Source organism: Equus caballus, chromosome 6, assembly GCF_041296265.1.
Source record: "Equus caballus isolate H_3958 breed thoroughbred chromosome 6, TB-T2T, whole genome shotgun sequence".
NCBI lineage: Eukaryota > Metazoa > Chordata > Mammalia > Perissodactyla > Equidae > Equus > Equus caballus.
The window spans coordinates 16,091,546-16,111,180 of record NC_091689.1 but is presented as its reverse complement, the minus strand read 5'-3'; the positions used below and the strand labels follow the sequence as shown (position 1 = coordinate 16,111,180).

The 19,635-nt window shown below is 38.5% G+C and overlaps 1 protein-coding gene across 8 annotated transcripts in view; it reads left to right on the top strand.

Annotated features, from left to right (window-relative positions):
* The window catches only part of SPHKAP (SPHK1 interactor, AKAP domain containing), a 154,411-nt gene that overhangs the window by 96,487 nt on the left and 38,289 nt on the right, over window positions 1–19,635 (top strand). For all 8 annotated transcript variants that reach the window (XM_070269438.1, XM_070269437.1, XM_070269436.1 and 5 more), the window contains 2 exons: window positions 17,448–17,507; window positions 19,120–19,254. In XM_070269438.1, the coding sequence (XP_070125539.1) occupies window positions 17,448–17,507; window positions 19,120–19,254 (195 nt within the window). The remainder of the gene's footprint in view (window positions 1–17,447; window positions 17,508–19,119; window positions 19,255–19,635) is intronic.

Below are 19,635 nucleotides of genomic sequence, written 5' to 3'. Positions count from 1 at the left end.
CCTGTAATCAGTGATGACATAAACAGGTGAATAGATAAACAAACTGTGATACATCAAAGCAGTAGAATACTACACAGCAATAAAGAGGAACAAACAACCAATACACACAACCTGGATAAATCTCAAATGCATTTTTCTGAGTGAAAGAACCCAGTTTTAGATGGTTACATACTGTACGATTCCACTTATATGACATCCTGGAAAAGACAAAACTCTAGGAACAGGAACAGGTCCGTGATTGCAGGGCTGAGGGTGGGGAGAGGATCTGCCTATGAAGGGGCAGGACAAGGGAATTCTTTGGATGTTGAAATTGTTCTGTATCCTGTGGTGGTTACAAGAATCTGTGCATGCGTAAAACTGCCCACCCAAAAAAGTGAACAGGCTGTAGGTAGAATTTTACCGTAAACAAATTTAAATAAATTTTTAAATGAAAGTGAATAATCAGACACTTCTAACAGGGAGTTCATGAACTACCAAAAGAAGACCCTTTTATTTATTAACATAAATATTACAATGCTATATAGCAACTCAAGAGCAAATGCTAAGGGGAGCATAAAACATTAGAAAATCTGCAAGTGAAGGCACTAAAGAAGATAGCATAGTAGGTCAAGTCTGAATGGATGCTCTGATGAGGGGGTGGGGAGCACAGCACAGATAATAACCCCTTTACCCTGCCTGCAGTAGTGCTAAAGGTATGAGCAGAGGTGCAGAAGAAAGAAAATCCTGGGCATGCTCAGCACAAACCATTGGTCTGATTTGGCTGGAGTTTAAGGAGCACGGTTGACAAGCAAAGAGCAGTACAATGACAGTGCTGACCTTGTCTGGTGTGGTGAGGATTAAATGACATAATGTGATACAATGCACACATAATGGTGTAATGCATGAGAGGATTAAAAGATACAAAGTCACATAATGCATGTATAATGACATAATATACCCACAAGCACTTACCACATGGAGCGACTCATACCCCTTCCTCAGGGTTCTCTGGGCATGGGAGGAAAACGGAAGCTTTTAGAGGAGCAGGACGCGGAATGGGCTAGAATGGAGGGAGCTGGAGCTGGGATGTCAGCTGAAGGCTTTTGCTCCTGGTCACAGAGAATGGGGTCCTGAATCGAACAGTGGCTGCAGGAACAAGACAGAAATGTAGGCCTATCTCTGCAACTCTGTAGATGTACAAGGAACTGAGACAAAATGGGATTAATTTTTCATCTGATCTTAGAATGGGGGAGGACTATAGAGTTCAGGAGACTGCCAAATTATGGTCTTTCCAAATCAGAAGCATGATTTTATGGACTAAATGTTTGTGTCCCTCCAAAATTCTTGTTAAAACCCTACACCACCACTCCCCTCCTCCGGTGTGATGCTATTAGGAGGTGGGGCTTGTGGGAGGCAATTAGTATTAGATGACGTTGTAAGGGTGAAGCCCTCATGAAATGAGATTAGTGCCCTTTTAAGAGTCATGAGAGAACTTGCATCCTCTGCTCTGCTCTCTGCCATGTGAGGAAAGAATAAGTCAGGAGACTGCAACTCAGAAGAGGGTTCTTAACAGAAACAGACGATGCTGGCACCCTGATCTCAGACTTCCAGCCTCCAGAGCTGTGAGAAATGGATTTCTGTTGTTTACAAACCATCCAGTTTATGATTTTTATTATAGCTGTCCAAGCTGACTAAGACACATGATTATGTCAACCTCTCCTATACGAGGGGCTTTCTCTTCACTGGTTTTCCATTGTATTCAGGATAAAGACAAGGTCTTTAAAATTCCCTCAAAAGTCCAGCATAATCTGAAACCTTCTCATCCCTCTGGCCTTAACGTCCACCATTTGACTGCTAACTCCCTACACTCTGACCACTCCTCCTTTCAATTTCTTACATGTGCTATGCTCCCTCTTAATACAAAACTTTGGTAAATGTTACTTGTTCCCTACCCAGAACCCTCCCATTCATCCTCCATCCACCCTTCTCTTCACTTCTAACACTCTCAGATCTTCATTCAAATTTCACCTCCTCAGGCAGCCTTGTCCCTTCTCCTTTATCAGTTCAGTGTCTTCTGGCACACACTCTCTGAAGGCTGTGGACTCTCCCTTATGGTTATGATTTCAGTTATTACTCTCATAGGCACTCAAATATTTTCCCAAGGAACAAATGAAACAATTCATAAGTTCTAAACTTCAAATAAGCATGTAGAAGTGGAGGACATCAGGGGAGAATACAGTTTGAAATAGGTGACCTTGCTTGAGTTTTGCTTTGCATTTCAGAATTTTATTGCCTACCGTCTTAATAAAAAATTATAAGTTCAGTGACACCATGTCCAGGTATTTAGGGTTCATAATATCTAGAAGTTATATGAATAAAAAGGCCTACTTAATATTCATTACCTAATGATTTCTAGTATATTCTTTCAGCAGTATGCTCTTTTAAGATATTTTAGAACATTTGTAGAGGGCATCAGAACATTTTCTGCATCTGTGGTGTATAAGATAATTTTAAAGAAAGAGGTGGCACACAAAGTCAAGTCACTTTCTTCTTCCAGTCATGCCTCCCTTCTGAATTGTGCAGTGGCATTTGACAGTGTATGCTTAAATTGTCAAACACAGACATTTGATGTAACTTCCTTAGTCCATTGAACAAGTCAAATATGCTTTGTTGAGCACTGGTGATTTATGATTTTATTTCTTTCCTAACCATGGGGACCATCTAAGCTACTCTCAGAAATACTGCTAGACCAACCCACCTTAAAACATGCCTGAATACACACACATGCAGCCATTCAAAGGAAAAGAGGTCTTTCCAATGAAAGACACAGGGAGTGTGGAGGTGATTCTGCCTACTCATACTTCAAAGCTGTCTGATAATGGGGCTTAAAAGTACATTTGTCAATACTTCATAAGCAAACTTCTATTCACTGCATTTACTCCCTGTGGAAATAAGATGTCCTCTGGCTCATGCTCATATTTATACTTCCTGAACAGCAGAGATATTATTTTCTGCTTATTTACTTTATCCTCTTGTTCGTACTGAAAGTGAAAAAGAAACATTTTAAGAAGCTCTCAAGTCAGAAAGGATGAGAATTGCTAGCTCAGTGCCTAGGGAAAGTAGGTACTGCTAGATTATGCCAAGATTCTTTATAACATAGCTCCCAATCAAATGGGCTGGAAGTGATAGCCAAAACAACACAAGCTTAGGCCAAAAGATGGTCGATTCAAGATCGCTATATCTCCGTCTTTGACCTGGTCATTCTTCTTTTATTTAGCAGCTATTTATTGAGCATTGGCTCAGAGAGATGCTGGGTACACACTGATAGATAGCAGTCCCACTCTTCATGAGTCTACTTTCTAGTTGGGAAAAAAGACTGAAAAGAATTAAGCAAACAAAATTTATGCAAATTGTGATCATTGCTGTGAATGAAAAGTGCCTGGTGCTTTAAGAGACAACTGCAGGATGATCAGGAAAGATCATTTTGAGGCACTTAAGAGGAAGTCTGAAAGCCGAGAAGAAATAAATGCATCCCCATTTCTTACCCTCATCCTATCCTTCAAGATCAATTGTGGAGACTGAGTGTGCACCAAATAAAAATCCATCCTGTGGAGAGCATCAGAACTATCTCATCAAACTCGAATTGGTGATTGTCACACCTGGGATCTCTGGGCTGTTGAAGACACTGGCAGCGATGTGCCCAAAGGAACTGGAGCAGCAATTTGCAATCCTGGGATCTGTAAAAACTGTGTTTTAGCCCTTAAGTACTGTTGGCATTTGCAGGAGACAAAGGATTGCCATAAAGCATAGCTTAAAGGGAGCATAGATTTGAGACGGCGGCCTCAGCTCCCACCACTGGGAGTCCCGATGGCATCAGCTGTCATTAGTATGCGTATAGCACTCACTGAGGAACGGTGCCCCAGCTCCTCTCAGCCTGTCAGCTGGAACTCTCACTTGAGGTTTTGCTGTCACCACTCTTAATCCTCTCTACCATCACTGCGAATGCAAGAGGGGAGAGAGAACATCCGAGGTGCCATCAGAAGCAACAGTAAGTTCTTGAAGTCTCCCCTACCGGCCGCTTTGTTCCCTGGGGCTTTCTCTCCAGGTGTAAGAGCATCAATGCCCTAGGAATGAACCTTTCCCAATAGAAAAAAAAAAAAAATCCCAGGAGCCAGTAGATGGCTCTGTTAATTATTTGACATTTCATGGTCATACTATCATTTTGCTTTGTTTTCCATTTAGTTTCAATATGGTCATTTTCTGTTACTCCAGTTACTCTACTGTTTATCCCCCCCTCTCGTCTTCTCCGTATCTCCCTCCCCATTGACTTGGTCTCTCTAGGAAATAAATGTGCTTATGTTTCCTTTGTCTTAAATCCTCTTCTATCCTTCCCTTTATCCCACAATCTTGTCAAACCACTTTTTGTACCATAACTTTTCACCGCACTTAGAACAGAGTGGTAAGAATCCAATATGCTAAGTACCAGGTCTAACCCTCACTACACTTGAAGAAACTTGGAGAAGATATTTAATATTTCTGAGCCTCCATCTGCTTATCTATAAGTGGCTCTTAACTCCAAGTATACATCAGAATCAACTGAGACCTTTTTCAAAATGCTCATGTCCAAGTCCCACTGTTAAAAATTCTGATTGAGAAGGTTAACAGGGAACCAAACACGTGTATTTTAGGAAGGTCCCTAGATAATTTTGATACCTCCTCCCGCCTTCCATTCCTCAGCTGAGGACTACTAAATAGATAATCTCTAAGGTTACCTGATCACAACAGTTTATAATTAAGTGATTTATTGCCAAACTTCTTAAAATATTATTCTTTACTTGCTGCTACTTTCTCCTAACCACTCCGCAACCCGTTGCAATATCTTCTGCCCACCCCCTACAATTTTCCACTACCTTTATCACCCATCCCTCCCCAAAGAAAACACTTTGTTCCTCACCCTCATTTGTACTATATCTGAAAGGCATTATTATTATCCAAATAACCCAGGCTTTAAAAAAAAATGGCAACTTTTCTGCCACTCCTCCCTCACTCCCACCCACATAGTCATCAAGTCTTCTCCAGGCTGTCTCTGAAATGCCTCTTCACTCCCTTCTGTTCTATTACCTTGGCCACTTTTGCTGCCTGTAATCCGGTGATTTCCTTTGTTTCTTTTCCTTTTCCCATTATTGCCAAAGTACCATCCCAATGCAGTAAATGAAGAAAATTTTATTAGCTTAATAGCTGTCACCAGAATTCAATTCTGGAGAAATTTTGTCTTTGATCTAGAGAAATATTTGAGATGCTTCCATTAAACATAGATGATTAAATACATAAATTTATCTCCCTCCTAAAACCATACTTAAGTGAAAGTCGAATAGAAGCTATATAAAACCAAAAAGGACAAACAGAATGGAACAATAGGTGAGAGATGCCAAATTTTCAGAAAAAGGAAACCAAATCGACTAGAGCAGAACTAAGAATGCTTAACACCAAAAGACTTCGGAGGAGAAGCCCAAGTCAATTTACATCTCAAAATCTGGTAAATGATTAGTAATTAGAAACTAGGTAACAAACATGGTAGAGACAGGTAAGCAGAGGGCTGAAAATAGAGATGTTCATTGAAAGTCTGTGTAAAGAAGAGTTAGAACTCTAAACTCCCTCTCTGATCCTACATAAGAGGCTTCCATCCCTTCCATTCCGGCAAGAGGATGTTGTTCATTGCACTCCCAGCACCTAATACAGTGGGTAGCAAATAATAGGTGTTCCGCCAATGGTTTTTCAATAAATTGATGAAACTGAAGGTTTATTCCACAGTGACAGTAAGCCATGCTCCAGAGAAATATAGGGGGAAATCACACTACTGAAAACTGAGTTTAGGTGAAAGTCCATACACTAAGTGAGAAGACACTCCTTTCAATTCCTTGGACCCCCCACGATCCAAGCATGCTGGATCCAGCTTCTGAGTCATCCATCTATTTGGAACACTTGATTCCACAATCAGAGCTTAAATACAGAGGTTTACTTGCCATATCTTGTTAACAGCCTGAGCTAATTTAAACTAGCACCTCCATTACGAAGGCCATTTTTCCAGATTTCATTGCCTTAAATGAATAAAGTTCAAGGAAGCAAATTGGACAAAGAAACCAGGAATCAGTGTATATGTCAGTTTTACCTGCAGAGACAAAAAGAAAATGAAAAAGAAAATAATATTCGTCATGCAGAAAGTCTTTTGAAACATGGATATTTTAGTAATTAATCAGAATTCTTGTCAAAAAAATGCAAAAGACTGGTTTTTATCCTTTTCACTATGATAGATGTTCCCTCTCGTATTTTTTTGTTTCTTTCTAATTGTTTTATTTATCTATCTAATTATTCATTGTATGAAGGCTACAGACTTCCAGTTTTCAAAGGCTTGACTTCATTTATTTAAAAAGCAAGTTACTTCTCACCACTTGCCAGTCTATTAAAACATTTTAAATTAATGAATCCCTAAAGGGCTCTAAGAATACAAGCTATAGGGGCAGTAATTGGGACACATGCCTTGGGCTGATGGCTTCCCATGTAGACCTAGAGAGGCCAAATTGAGTGATTCTCAGAGACCCAATAAAATGAAACTGACAACCACTTTCTGATGCCTTTCATCAATGTAGACAGTCAATCTGGATAGTTCTGTTCAAAAGAAGGAAAAGTACCTGCTTCCCCTTCCCGGCTTGATTTGTAGACTAAATTTTCAAAATAATCACTCTCTTTCCCTGTGTAGCATCGCCCAGGATGTGCATTTAGTAGTGGCTATTGAGCGTTGGTTTTCCACACATTTGACGTACACCAATGGGATTGCGACATCAACTATTGAAGAGGCACAAAGAGTTTGCTCAGGTATACTGAGACATCCTGGAGAGGTAAAGTTAGCAGTTATTTATTAGTCTGGCTGTCGAAAGTATGAGAGATGCTAGTTGGATGTCTAGCTTAGATAAATTATTTGCATTTTAAAATTCAGTTCACTATCATTTATTCTCGGTGATTTTAAGTGCTTAAATTGCCTTTTACACACTCTAAAATAATTGAGCTTGGACTACAAACATGAGTTTCTACACTCTTGCACTTTCTTTTCACAAATGTATATGACTTTAAAAAGAGGTAAAAGGCAACCACTGGAAGTTTATTTTATTTTATTACTTTAAAGATGAGAAATTAGAAATAATCCTTATTGGAAGCTTAGTTGAATAGTTAAAACATAAAATTCTACAAAGTTTAAAACTATGTAATATTTTTGTTTGATTTATCAAGTCTATAGCATTTCGTTCTTATGCCATAGTCAAAGTTGGATTGTGCCATCATGCCTGGAGGAAGATTTTTGTGAATTAATTGATTAGCTTTTCAACACTGATGAAAAGTGTATTCTCAACTGATTTTAAAAAAATGTTTAAAATAGAGCGAACCCATATATCCTTTCATACACTGTATTAAGAAATTGAAATTATGTATTGAGTTCAAGGGGTTGATCTGTACACATAAAAGCTGGCATTTACTCATTCTTATTCAAGATCTTTTTTTCTAATAATAGAGACTCTGTTGTCTCAAGATCTATAAGTGCTCTCAACAGCACTATTCGTATTTAGGAACTTAATAAATGATAGTGATTAAGCAGTGGTTGATGATTTAACGTGTCTACACTCCTGCTGTAAATTATAATTTTTTGCTTGCAGATGTGTAGTTGATTCCCTATTTCATGTCTGTTGCAAGCATCCACTGGTTTTATGACACGTGATGAAGGCAGCACCCGTAACAGAGGCATGCATTTAGATGAATTAAATAATAAGCACCTCTGGGAACAAGAAGGAAGACATTTCTTAAGTAAATGTTTTATAGCCCTGAAAAATAACGTAACACTCTGTACTTTTACATAGTAGGCTCCAAACATAAATAATAATGAGGTTTAGAAAAATAATGTTTTTTATCAGTAAATAATGTTTATATAATTAAACCAAAACAAATATTTATACCAACTAGATAAAATTTGGGTAGCAGAGGAAGTAATTAAATGCAAGCAGCCAAATTTTAATTGTCTTACATTCTCAGAAATAGCTATTCTTTATAAATATTCTATCTCAAATTATTTAGGTTGAATCTTATGAAACTACCATCTTTTTATGAAAAAATCTAAGAGCAGCAATTTCAAATAGGTCAGTTTTATAGACTATAACCCAGAATTCAATAAAATGCCATCCAATTTGCTCCAATGCTCCTTATTTTATATTTCATTTAATCTTCATAGAAGTTCTGCAAAGTAAGATTTTATTATTCTCATTTTTTTCTGTGGTTTATCAAGACTCCAAACTACTAAAGAATGGAGTCATCCCTGGATGAGAGCCAGGATTTGAAGTTAAGTTTGTCTGCAGGCAAAGCTCATCCTCCTCTCACGACTGCATTACTGTGCCTCAAAGATGAGAGAATGTTCCAGTCAATGTTCGAGTCAATATGGATAAGTCATTTACTGTAGATTAAATTTCCTCCATTTTACTTGGCGAAACTTACAGAATTTTAACATTCTGAGCCATAAGTGTGACTTCTACATAGAAAACGTAGGATTTATTTTTTAAAGATTTGAAAATTTGGTGGTTTTTGCTGCATAGCCTACTTATTTCCTCAGTTCTTTGTTGTCAGTGCTTTGACTGTGGTTGTTCACAGACTTTTGGGATCTGGGTTATTCGTCGCTTCTGTGATTCAGGGACAGCCCTGTTCACTCTGTCCTTCTTTCACTAGAGTATGTTTATCCAGATTAAGTAGGTTAAACTCTTGAACTAAAGTCATCCAAGAGAGTTACACAAGCTTATAAAAAGAAAAAAAGCAGTTTGAGTATGGCAAACTTTGAAGAGTGAGATGTGTAGACCCATCATATTTAACTTGATAATGAACAAGAATTTCATGTTCTAGTCATGAGTGTTTGAGGATCCACAAACAGATCACCTCGCCTACCACCTCCTGAGGTCCTGCTCATCTATCAAAAGATGTGAATCCTCTGACTACTCCCCCACCCGACACACGCTCCATGCACCCCAGAAAAGGATATTCCCTAGTAAGCTCGCTGATGATTCCTGTGGCTCATCTGAAACTGACCTTAATTACGGTAGGCAAAGTGGAGAGTTGAGAAATCATCTTGATCAAAAAGGAACCAAAGGTTTGCTGCTGAAAAGAAGATTCCCCACTATCATTCATGATATTTGTAATAATTCATCTGCTTGATATTTGATCAACATTTGGCTTTTCTTTGCCCACACTATCCCAGGGCATGAATCCTGAGAGTTCAGAAATTTATCTCAGCTCTTCATGTATTAATAATCTAAATAACATCTGTGAGAGAAGTAGGGAAAGTAGAGCCAAGCCAATTGTATATTTTTTCCTTTCAATTTAGCATAGAAACAACGTAAAATTTCCAAATCCTGTTCCAAGGGAAATTTAACTTATCTCTGCCCCCATCATCCTAGGGCACCATTTTTTCTTAGGACCAGCCCCTTCAGTAGCAGGAGGTGACGGGAGAAAGCTCTCATCACCAATGAGATGACAGATGACAAAATTACAGTAAAAAATAATCTATCTCAAGCCAGCCCTCATGGTCTAGTGGTTAAAGTTCGGCACTCTCACCACTTCAGCAGCCCAGCTTTGTTTACCGGTCCCAGAATCATACACCACCTGTCTGTCAGTTGCCCTGCTGTGGCGGTGGCTCACACAGAAGAATAGATGGGCTTACAGCTATGATATACAACCATGTACTGGGGCTTTGGGGAGAAGAAAAAAAAAAGAGGAAGGTTGACAACAGATGTTAGCTCAGGGAGAATCCTTCCCTGCAAAAAATAAAAAACGCCTTATCTTGTGTTTCCCAAATCCTCAGTCACCAGGGGAGATTTTGAAAAGAATTTCCTTGAAAGCAACCCAAATATCCATAAACTGATAAATGGACAAATAAAATGCAGCATATCCATACAACGAAATATGCAACAATAAAAACAAATGAACTATTTTTACACACTATGCCATGGATGAATCTTAAAAACAATATGTTAAATCAGTCACCAAAAGGTACATAATATATGATTCTAGTCATATGAAGTGTCCAAAACAGGCACGTATATAGAGATAGAAAGCAGATTAGTGATTGTCTGGGGCAAGGTATTTTGGGGGAAATGGAGATTGATTGCTAATAGGTACAGTTTCTTTTGTAGATGATGAAAATATTCTAAAATTGATCATGGTGATGGTTGCATAACTCTGTGAAAATATTAAAAACAATTGGCGTATGTGCTTTAAATGAATAAGTCATACGGTATGTGAATTATATCTCAGTAAAGCAGGTCTTTAAAATGGAAATTTAAAAGAAATACATGTTCTTTATCTGGTGAACGCATATCAGACCTTGTATATAAGTTTATCCTCTTGCTCCCAAATAAATGTCTTTTAAAACAACAAAAATTGTGGGAAAATAAATAATATCTTGAGTAGCATACTTATTTTTTATTTATTTTTTAGGTTAGCAGTAAAACTGGCTTGACGTATGGTTAGTTAAAATATCTGTCATCGTTTAATAATTTCTATACATTGTACTGTGTCTCATGTCACAAACTCCTTGAATAGCTTCCCTCAAAACAACGTTTCAAAGATATTTTTAAAAATATTGACATCGGAAAAAGCAGAGAGGTTTGACAGTCTCAAGTGTAAATAAAACTTTGCATTTTCATTTTGTGTGATTGCTGCCATCATTTCAAAACAATAATAACTGGATACAAATGCAGCATCATTCCAAACAGTCAAGTGTGTTCCAGAATGTCTGACAGCAGCATGGGATAACAACATTGATGTATAAATTGCCATTTTAGTTATCGTCAGCCTAAAGTACTAATCAGAGAAAATGCCATGTTCTTTCAAAGATCATTTTGGTCCAGGGTCCTGAATCCAGCAGAGGTCTTTTGGTTGGAGGAAGAAAAGAGGCAATTTTTTTCTTTGGAAGATTTGTGGATCAGCATTTTAATACCATCAAATTAAGAGATCCTATCGTCTATCTCCACATGGCCAGATGGCTGCATTGTTAGAAGCTGCCGAAAGAAAGAATTGGGTTTCTTCTAAGACAAAGCATAAGTATATGTTTGATCATAGCAAACATTCAAATGCCTGGATTTTAAAGCCAATTTGACATCATGCTTTTTGTTAACATTTTCTAAGCAGGATCTCCATAAAAATGACTTCCTTCATAGGTTTTCAGGGGAGATGAAAAACATACCCAGCAGAGGAAAACAGAGGTCCCACATCCTGGGCTAAAACCCCCTTTGTCACCTAGCCTCTTGCACAGTGAATTGCCCATAGTGCATGCATAATGCAACGGCATTTCTCAACTATTGCGTTCGACTCGCTGAACACTCAAAGATGTTGACTAAAATGAATACGTGAAAAAATAAAACAGTCCGCATCCAATCTGAGTTTTACCCCGGCAATCATCATCAGTACTTTTCCTGTGATTTCAATTCAAAAAGTCAAACCTGAATTTTTATGTGACAATATAGTATTGTTTTTGTCTTGTTACCAGCACATTGGGTTCTTATTGTCCCCCAGGATGGAAATCAAGAGACAAGCAAACGGGAGTGGAAGAGTAAAAGTTTTTCAGCTTGTGCACAGGAGAGGCACAAGGGAGTCAGTGCAGAAAAGAAAGAGGCAGGTGACCTATCTCCTTAGGGAGCAGGATTGTGGGGCTTTATTAGGCAAAGGCTGGGAGGAATGCCTCATCGTGGCATGTAGAGGTGGGTTTTCCTTGCACCTGCGCTGTTGTTCAACATGCGACATGCTAGCTCTCCATCCCTGGCTGTGATTTTTACTATGCTAATGGGTCTAGGGTCACCTTCAGTGGACTCCTGGGTGCTGGGGCGCATGCGTGAACCCAGGAAAGTCCCAAGGCTGTGGAATGTGGATCTTGTTAGGGCCTTATCTTGTTAGGCCAGGGCCTTGCAGATGGCCCTGTCTCATTAGGCCGGTTCCTGTCTCAGTCTGACTTAATTTGTATCGAAATAAAACTATTTATTAAAGACAGTTAACTCACAAAAGTTGCTATGAATTACAGTTCACTTAAATTATTTGTTTTTCTTGTTTGTTTTACTAGGTTTTAATGTTAACCTCTTTCTCACAGTAGCCTTTCACCAAAATACATTTTATATCACTAGTGAAATATTATGTATCTTATATTTGAATATATAATATATTGAATACAAGATATATATTATATTCATAGTGAAATTTTATTTTTAAACATGCTTACATGGCTCTCCATGTATGAAAAGGAACTTATAAGTAAAATAAATAGTTGCGATTTCTTGACTAAATAACCTACAATACCAAACAGAGAAAACAACATATTGTCTATGGACAATTTTTATGTCCATAAAAATGTCTATGTTCAAATTTTTACTACCTATAAATAACTTCGAAGAATATTTTATTAGATTGTGTAAAAGGCAAAGTCATAGAGTAGCATCATTTTCTCAGTGATACTTACTTCCACATTCCATTTTAAAACCATAATAATGACAGAAGAGAGGCATTTGAATTTAAAAGTTGTGTGCAACCACAAAATTAGCTTTGTTAAGTAGGTAAGAAAAAAGGTGTCTGTGTTCTCTCAGTGATGCTGTTTCCATCTGCTTTGGCAGAACACGTCTGCAGATGGTCTGGGCAAGAACGTGTGCAGACACAACACGAGTGAATTTTACGTGAACAGAAAGGAGCTTCCATTCTAAGAAAACCCTTAATACCTTTTATGTCTTTATTACCAATTATGGTCCTCAATATTTTGCCTTTTTCTGTTTTTTAACAAATCCTTATTCATGAGACAAAGCCCAGTCAAAATACTTTAAACAGTACCAATGCTGGATTAACATTAACCCAGTTAATTCTCCTTTAACTTCTCTATATATCCCCTTATGTCCTTATTGGAAGAAAACTTTGTTTATTGACTACATTGGGATTCACTGCATAAATAAGGGAAATAATTATTACGAGTGTCCCTCTGTGGTACACCCATCATCTGAGACAGTGCTTCCGCTTCACTCATGCATACACATTTATCAACAAGCATTTATTAGCATCTCTCAAATGCCAGGCTATGCTAAGCACTAAGAATACAGTGATGAAAGGGGTCTGTGCTCATGAACTCACAATCCAGTGAGGCTGAAGGAAAACAGACTCTGTCTAAGAAAAAAGGTGATTAAGTAAATACACATACTTTAAAAAAAATCCTTCCCTGGGTCATTTGGCATATTTGGACTTGTGCATTTGGGCATTTCACAGATAACCGAATAGCATCACTCCAGATTGAGATGAAGAGTCAACACAGACCAGTTACTTCTTATCCCCAGTTGGCTGATATCTGAGACATACATCCTTGGCCTCCCCACCCACAGCATTTTCTCCAGACTCTGAGGGACCCCTTTCAATACACAGCCCATTGAACCGTAATGCAGAATCTTCCAGGCTTTAATGTTTTAGTCACACATAGCACTCACGCTAGCCCCCTAGAAACTTTATTTCAACTTCCTCTTTACCGAAAATTTCCTTGTAACCTCCTGTAGAAACATGAGAGCAGCTTCCCTCGCAGAGAGGGAGATGCCTAATTCTAACCCTTGGGTCTCTCTCAACGTTTATTGCACAGGTAGTGTATCATAATATTGTGATTTCCTCTTTCATTCAACTCTTTTAAAATCTGCTGAATTATGCCCAGAGTCTTCATTGTGTAGAAAGAAAGGCATTTTGCCCACCAGCTTTGATCTCACTTCCAGAGTTCCTCTGGGAAGTGCCTCTGGCCTTGGACTTCCCAGCTTCTGTTTTCTCCCTCTGCTCACCTTGTGCTTTATTCAGAGTCTCTTACCGTTGCTCAACAGGTGCTGATCAGGGAAAAGTCATCCATTTATTGTGCCATTTTCCCTCTTCTGCTCTTTGATGTGTGCTGCCAAGTTTACCTCAAATCCAGCCTTCTCTGCCATGCCCTTTGTGATTGACTCCATTCTCCCAACTTCCTTCTCCAGCAAATAAGCCTGTCACTCCTATAATACTTCATAATGTTCTTCATAGTTTTAGGAATTTGTTCTGCCTCCAGACACACCAGAACTCCCTGAGAGCAAGAACAGTACCTAAAATTGTCTTCTCAGCACCCAGAGCCAAGACCATACACCTCAGAGATGTAAAGCTAATCCCCTCATCAAACTACACAAACCCCTACCCCATACCCACCATTCCCCAGCTCTTCTAGACAGAGGCCTGTCTTATATTCTCCACTTGGAGTTCAGCATTCGTGGAGGCCTAAATCTCAAGTAAAGAGCCCAAGGTTGTAGAGAGTGAACATATGCAGAAAGCCATCCCATTACATGGACGATTTCACCATGAAGTGGATTTACTGTAAAACCATCAAAGCTTTAAATTCAGGACTCCTCAGGTGCACAGGCCCCACTCCCAGGGCCCTGAGAGGGGTCTTAGCAATGTGCTCACATGGTTATATATGTTTCTGCAAAATTTTAAAAAGGAAGATATTTTAACTACAACTGTCCCTTTCCATTCAGCATCTTATCTCCCCTTATGTTGAGAGTCGTTGGAGTGAACACAGACATGTGTGGGGTCTGGCTTAAGGGAAACTGAGTGAAGCTGTGTTTACATGAGATATGTTTATGTGGCTTGAGATCACTCTCATGTGTAGTTAAGTGATTGCTAGCCATGCAATTGTAGGAATGGCTTCCAGGAATACTCCTACTGTCAACAGGGACAACTCAACCAGATGTCGTGACATGAAGGTGTCAGGTCAGAGACAGTTTCACAATGTGAGCATGTCCCACCATCCCCAACACCAGAAATACATAGACAGTGGAGAGAAAACAAGGTTTATGCGCCAGAAGCTAGTCTGTGGAAATTCTTCCACTCATCAAACATGTGAAATTATAAATACAAAATTGGGTTCTCACTGATGCTTGGTCAACACAGAAGTTCTCTCCTGGAGGGAATTTATTTGATAATACAACATTGAAAATTATAACTGCACCATGCATTTCTTTTTCTTTTTCAATGAGAATCAAACAAAAGAGAATTTATCCAAATTCTTATGTTTGTAGAGCACAAACCAGTAACAGTATTATAAGTAATGAGTATGCCTATAACAACTCACATATGAAAGAAATTTTACAGTGATTTCCCACTAAATTTGACAACAACCTGGAAAATGAATAAGATATTATCAATAAAAGCTTGCAAAACTGAAAAAAAATCAACAATATTAAAGTAAGACTGAATTATCTTTCTATTCTCTCTAGAGAAAATTATGTTATAAAACTGCTGTCATATAAACACACAATCAAAGAGTATGGAACCAAAAACATAGGGAAAAAGTATTATGGAGGTGTATTGGGCAGTTGGTTAGTTAAAATATCCTTTTCCTGGAAGTTATCGTGTTTGTGGTATTTGTCAGCCTTTTTAAATTTGGTATTTGTTGTGATTTCTTTTCTCTTTCTAAATAAATGAATATTCACTTTCACACCTAATTGAGAATTTTCAACTTTGTTATTCTTTTTCTTAAAGGATTTCTCCCAAAATTGTATGTACACAGGCCCTAAAAACCTGGTTCATTGCCTACCAACAAGATATAGAAAGATATATGCACCAAATGTGAGCAAGTCGTTGGCCTATGTCTTGCTTTGTTCCAGTCTTGGCCCAGCCAGCAAGTATGGAGGGTTTCCTCCAAATGTAAACAGTTTCATATTGCAGCCCAGAGGGAATGAAAAGAAAGTTCATCTTCAGAGAACTAAAGACAATGTTGGAGGGCAGATAAATCATTACAGGTCTTCCTTGATTTACAATGGGGTTAAATCTTGATATACCCCATCGTAAGTTGAAAATATCATAGGTTGAAAAGGCATTTAATACACCTAGCATAGCCTCGCCTACGTAAAATGTGCTCAGAACATTTACATTAGCCTACAGTTGGGCAATGTCATCGAACACAAAGCCTATTTTACGATGAAGTGTTGACTATCTCATATAACTGATTGAACACTGTACTGAAAGTGAAAAACGGGATGGGTACAGAAGGGTTGTAAGTGTATCGGTTGTTGACCCTCATGATCGCTTGGCTGACTGGGAGCTGCAGCTCACTACCACAGCCCAGCATCACGAGAGGATTGTACCACATACCGCTAGCCTAGGAAAAGGGCAAAATTCAAAATTCCAGGTACGGTTTACACTGAATGTGTGTGGCTTTTGCACCACTGTAAAGTCAAAAAATTCTAAGTCAAATCACCATAAGTCGGGGACCATCTGTACTATAGATGCCTTTCTTTGGTCTCTGCTTTGCCCTCTCCCACTGCGATATAAGATATTAAGAGCCTGTGATGCCCAGGGGCAAGGTAACGCACCTTTCTTTAAGGTGATTGGAAAATTGTCTAATCAATTCAGTAACCTCCATCCAGCTGCATGTTGTTAAAAGTCCCGGAGCACTAGTGGACATTGAACCAATTTTCCAAAGGTAAAGTGTCAATTTTTATATGAATATTCTCAAACTGCTCTAGATCATGAACCCCTGCCAAGTACCACCAACGTCTGTGCTTCCATTTGCACTGTCCACAAAGGGACTCAAGCCCAATTCCTCGCTATTTACCCATCTTACTAACCCAAGGGAAGAGAACCTCTGAATGAGAGTGTGGGTGGCATTTCATGTCCTTCCTTCCCCCCAAATGCCCATCAAGTTATTCCTAACAAGCAGATATTGTATCTCGGGGATGCACTGCAAGGATATTATAAGCCAAGGAAATATCCCATGATATGAGAGTAAATAGTAGTGAGCTTTACTCCTTAGCAACATATAACTATTTTAGCTTTAAAGTCTTTCCCAAAATCTTTCAATTAAGTTTTTTTAACCTTAAAAAGAAAAAGTATGGACTCTGAGAAAACATGACCCGAAACAGCTAACTGAAATCAGAAGACCCCCTAGGCTTGCAGGCATGTACTTAAGTCCAAGCATCTGACTAAATGTCCAGATAATTAATGTTTTCAGTTTTTTATGATCCAATCAATTTGTTCAGAATAAAAACCTTTCAATGATTTTTGGCAAAATATTGTAGAACCTCATTTGCATGATCTCGTTCAACATGCACCTTCTGAGATCTCATTTCTAATCCTTCTCTTTCTCAGGCCTGTGCTGTAATCAGACTCCCTTCCTCCCTGTTTCTTTACAGTATGTTGTATTTTCCCAACTCCAAGTACCACTCGAGCTATCCGACCCACCAGAGATGTCCACCTCATTCCCGATCCACCAAAATCCTAATCAAGAGCAACCTCACCTCCTTGAAACTTTTCCTTGTGTTTTCTTCTCCCCACTTCCAACTGATTGCCCATAGTAATGTTCATCTATGTGATGTGTTTGAGATTTGACTTATCACAGTGTTTGCCCTCTTTCCCAGGTCTGCTTTGTGAACCTGGATGTGAACAAGGATGAGTGCAACACGGAGCACCTGCAGCAGGTAATGCTTGGAGCTCAAGTCTCCGGGAGTGCGCTATGAGGGCTGGCTGAACTGAGGAGAGAACCAACGTGACTTCATCTGTAAATGATGCTCATTTTGTAGGAGACTCTTTAATTGGATGGTTTCATCACAGCCTATTTCCCTGACCCCTTTTTCACAGTTTGCCTCTGTATATTTGTGAAACTTGCTTTCTCAGGTAGACAGGGCTGCTCTCCAAGCAGGCGCTTTCTCCTGCCCACCAGTGCCTTTCAGTGGCTTTTTCCATTCTCCCCTTCTCCACTCTCAAACGTCCTGTCTGAGATGACTTTTCCAAAACCTGCTTCATACCAGCCAGCCCTTCCTTCTGGCTCTCAGGTTTGCTCCTTCCTGCTGCTTTCATCAAATGTTTTATCTCTAACCTTGGTTTCTCAGCCCTGAACTCATCTAGGGCTCAAACTTTTTACCCTCTACAGTAGCTAAATATTCTAAGGTCATCCAAGGTTGTGAGGCTCCTGATGGAAATCCTTGACAACATGCAAGAACTTGAAGGTTCATTCAGTCCTTTGGAACCAGAGCCTGTGGGTACAATGGGAAGAATTAATTGGTGTGACATGATTATCATTTCATGTCCATAGCTGAAAATGGTTTGACCTACTATTTGGTATAAACGCTATGTGGTGTTTATTGCATAGCAGTACACTATTTGCAACTTGATCATCTCAGAACAGTAGACCTGCAATTACTCACTTCCTCCTGCAATATTTTTTCTTGACAATGCTGCACCTGAAGCTCCTCAAACCCTATTCCCCATACAGATTATCCATTATAGATTTCCACTGAATTCCAAATATCATTCACCTGTGTAGCACTGGAGGGATTTGTTTTCAAAAGAAATAAACATGTGGTTTTATTTGACGGAATTACGGTGCAAAGTCCATCAAAGAGAGAACAAGAAAGACCAAAGCAAATTGCATCTTAAGAACTGTGTATTTGAAGAATTTTTGTGAGTGATTTGAGACAATCTTCTTCTGTGCCTAAGAGCAGGCACAATGGCACTGATTTAAATACATAAACTTGTTCAAGGAACTAATCTTATTCCCTGGGTTTCAGGCTACTTATGTGTAAAAAGGAAGTAATAGAGGTACCTAATCCATATAGGGTTGTTGTGGGGTTTAAATGTAGTAAGATGTAATATATGGAAAGTATTTAGCATAGTGCCTAGTGCATAGAACAAAATCAATGTTGGTAGTTATTTTATTATTAATATTATTATTATTGACTTTATTAGAATAGATGATTATTAGTCAAGTCTCTTATTCAAGGTCTTAAAAGAAAAGAATTTCCAAAACTATTATTTATACCTGTGTGTGACAGTAATTATTGAATGTTTACTTTGGAAAGTTTAGAACTAAAAAGTTTTTAAGGCTTATGTTTAAGAAATTTCCTATTCCAGTTTAAAGCTTTATGCTTCAATTTTATACAATCTCTTCTAGTAATAATCATGGTAGATTAAGTAATCTATAGCATGAGTGATTATACGAGTATATTATTTTTGCAAGCAAAATAGTTTTGGGGTAGTATTTTGAAAGTGGAAAAGAAATCATCTAAAATAATAAAGATTTTTGCTCTACAGAAATTGGTCAACGTTTCACCAGATCTTCCAAAACTTATCAACTCCATGAACGTCCAACAGCCAAAAGAAAACGAAATTGTCCTCCTAAGTGGGTTAACATCTGGAAATCTCCAGGCAGATTTTGAAGTTTCACAGGTAAGTAATATAAGCTCTTGTTAAGGTATTCGCTAGTGGTAAGTTATCTGTGGTTAGCTCTCGGCACAATCAGTGTGAACCTCAGATAGATGCTACACATAAGCTCCCATAGCATAAGGATCAAAAGTGTCTTTGTAGTCAAGGATAGTCTTCATTTGCTTTTCTCCTAAATAATTCCACTTAGAGTTTGACAGAGCTTCCCTTACATCAACTCCTAACATTTATTATCTTCTCAAGTTCATGGTGCTAAGTCACACTTAACCTAGAGCAGACACACCAGGCATTGATTGGTTAGCTTGGTTTTCTACAAATCTACTGGATAATCAAAAACCAGATTGTCTTCTGTCTCAGGAATAATGCCAAAATTCTAATTTATACCAT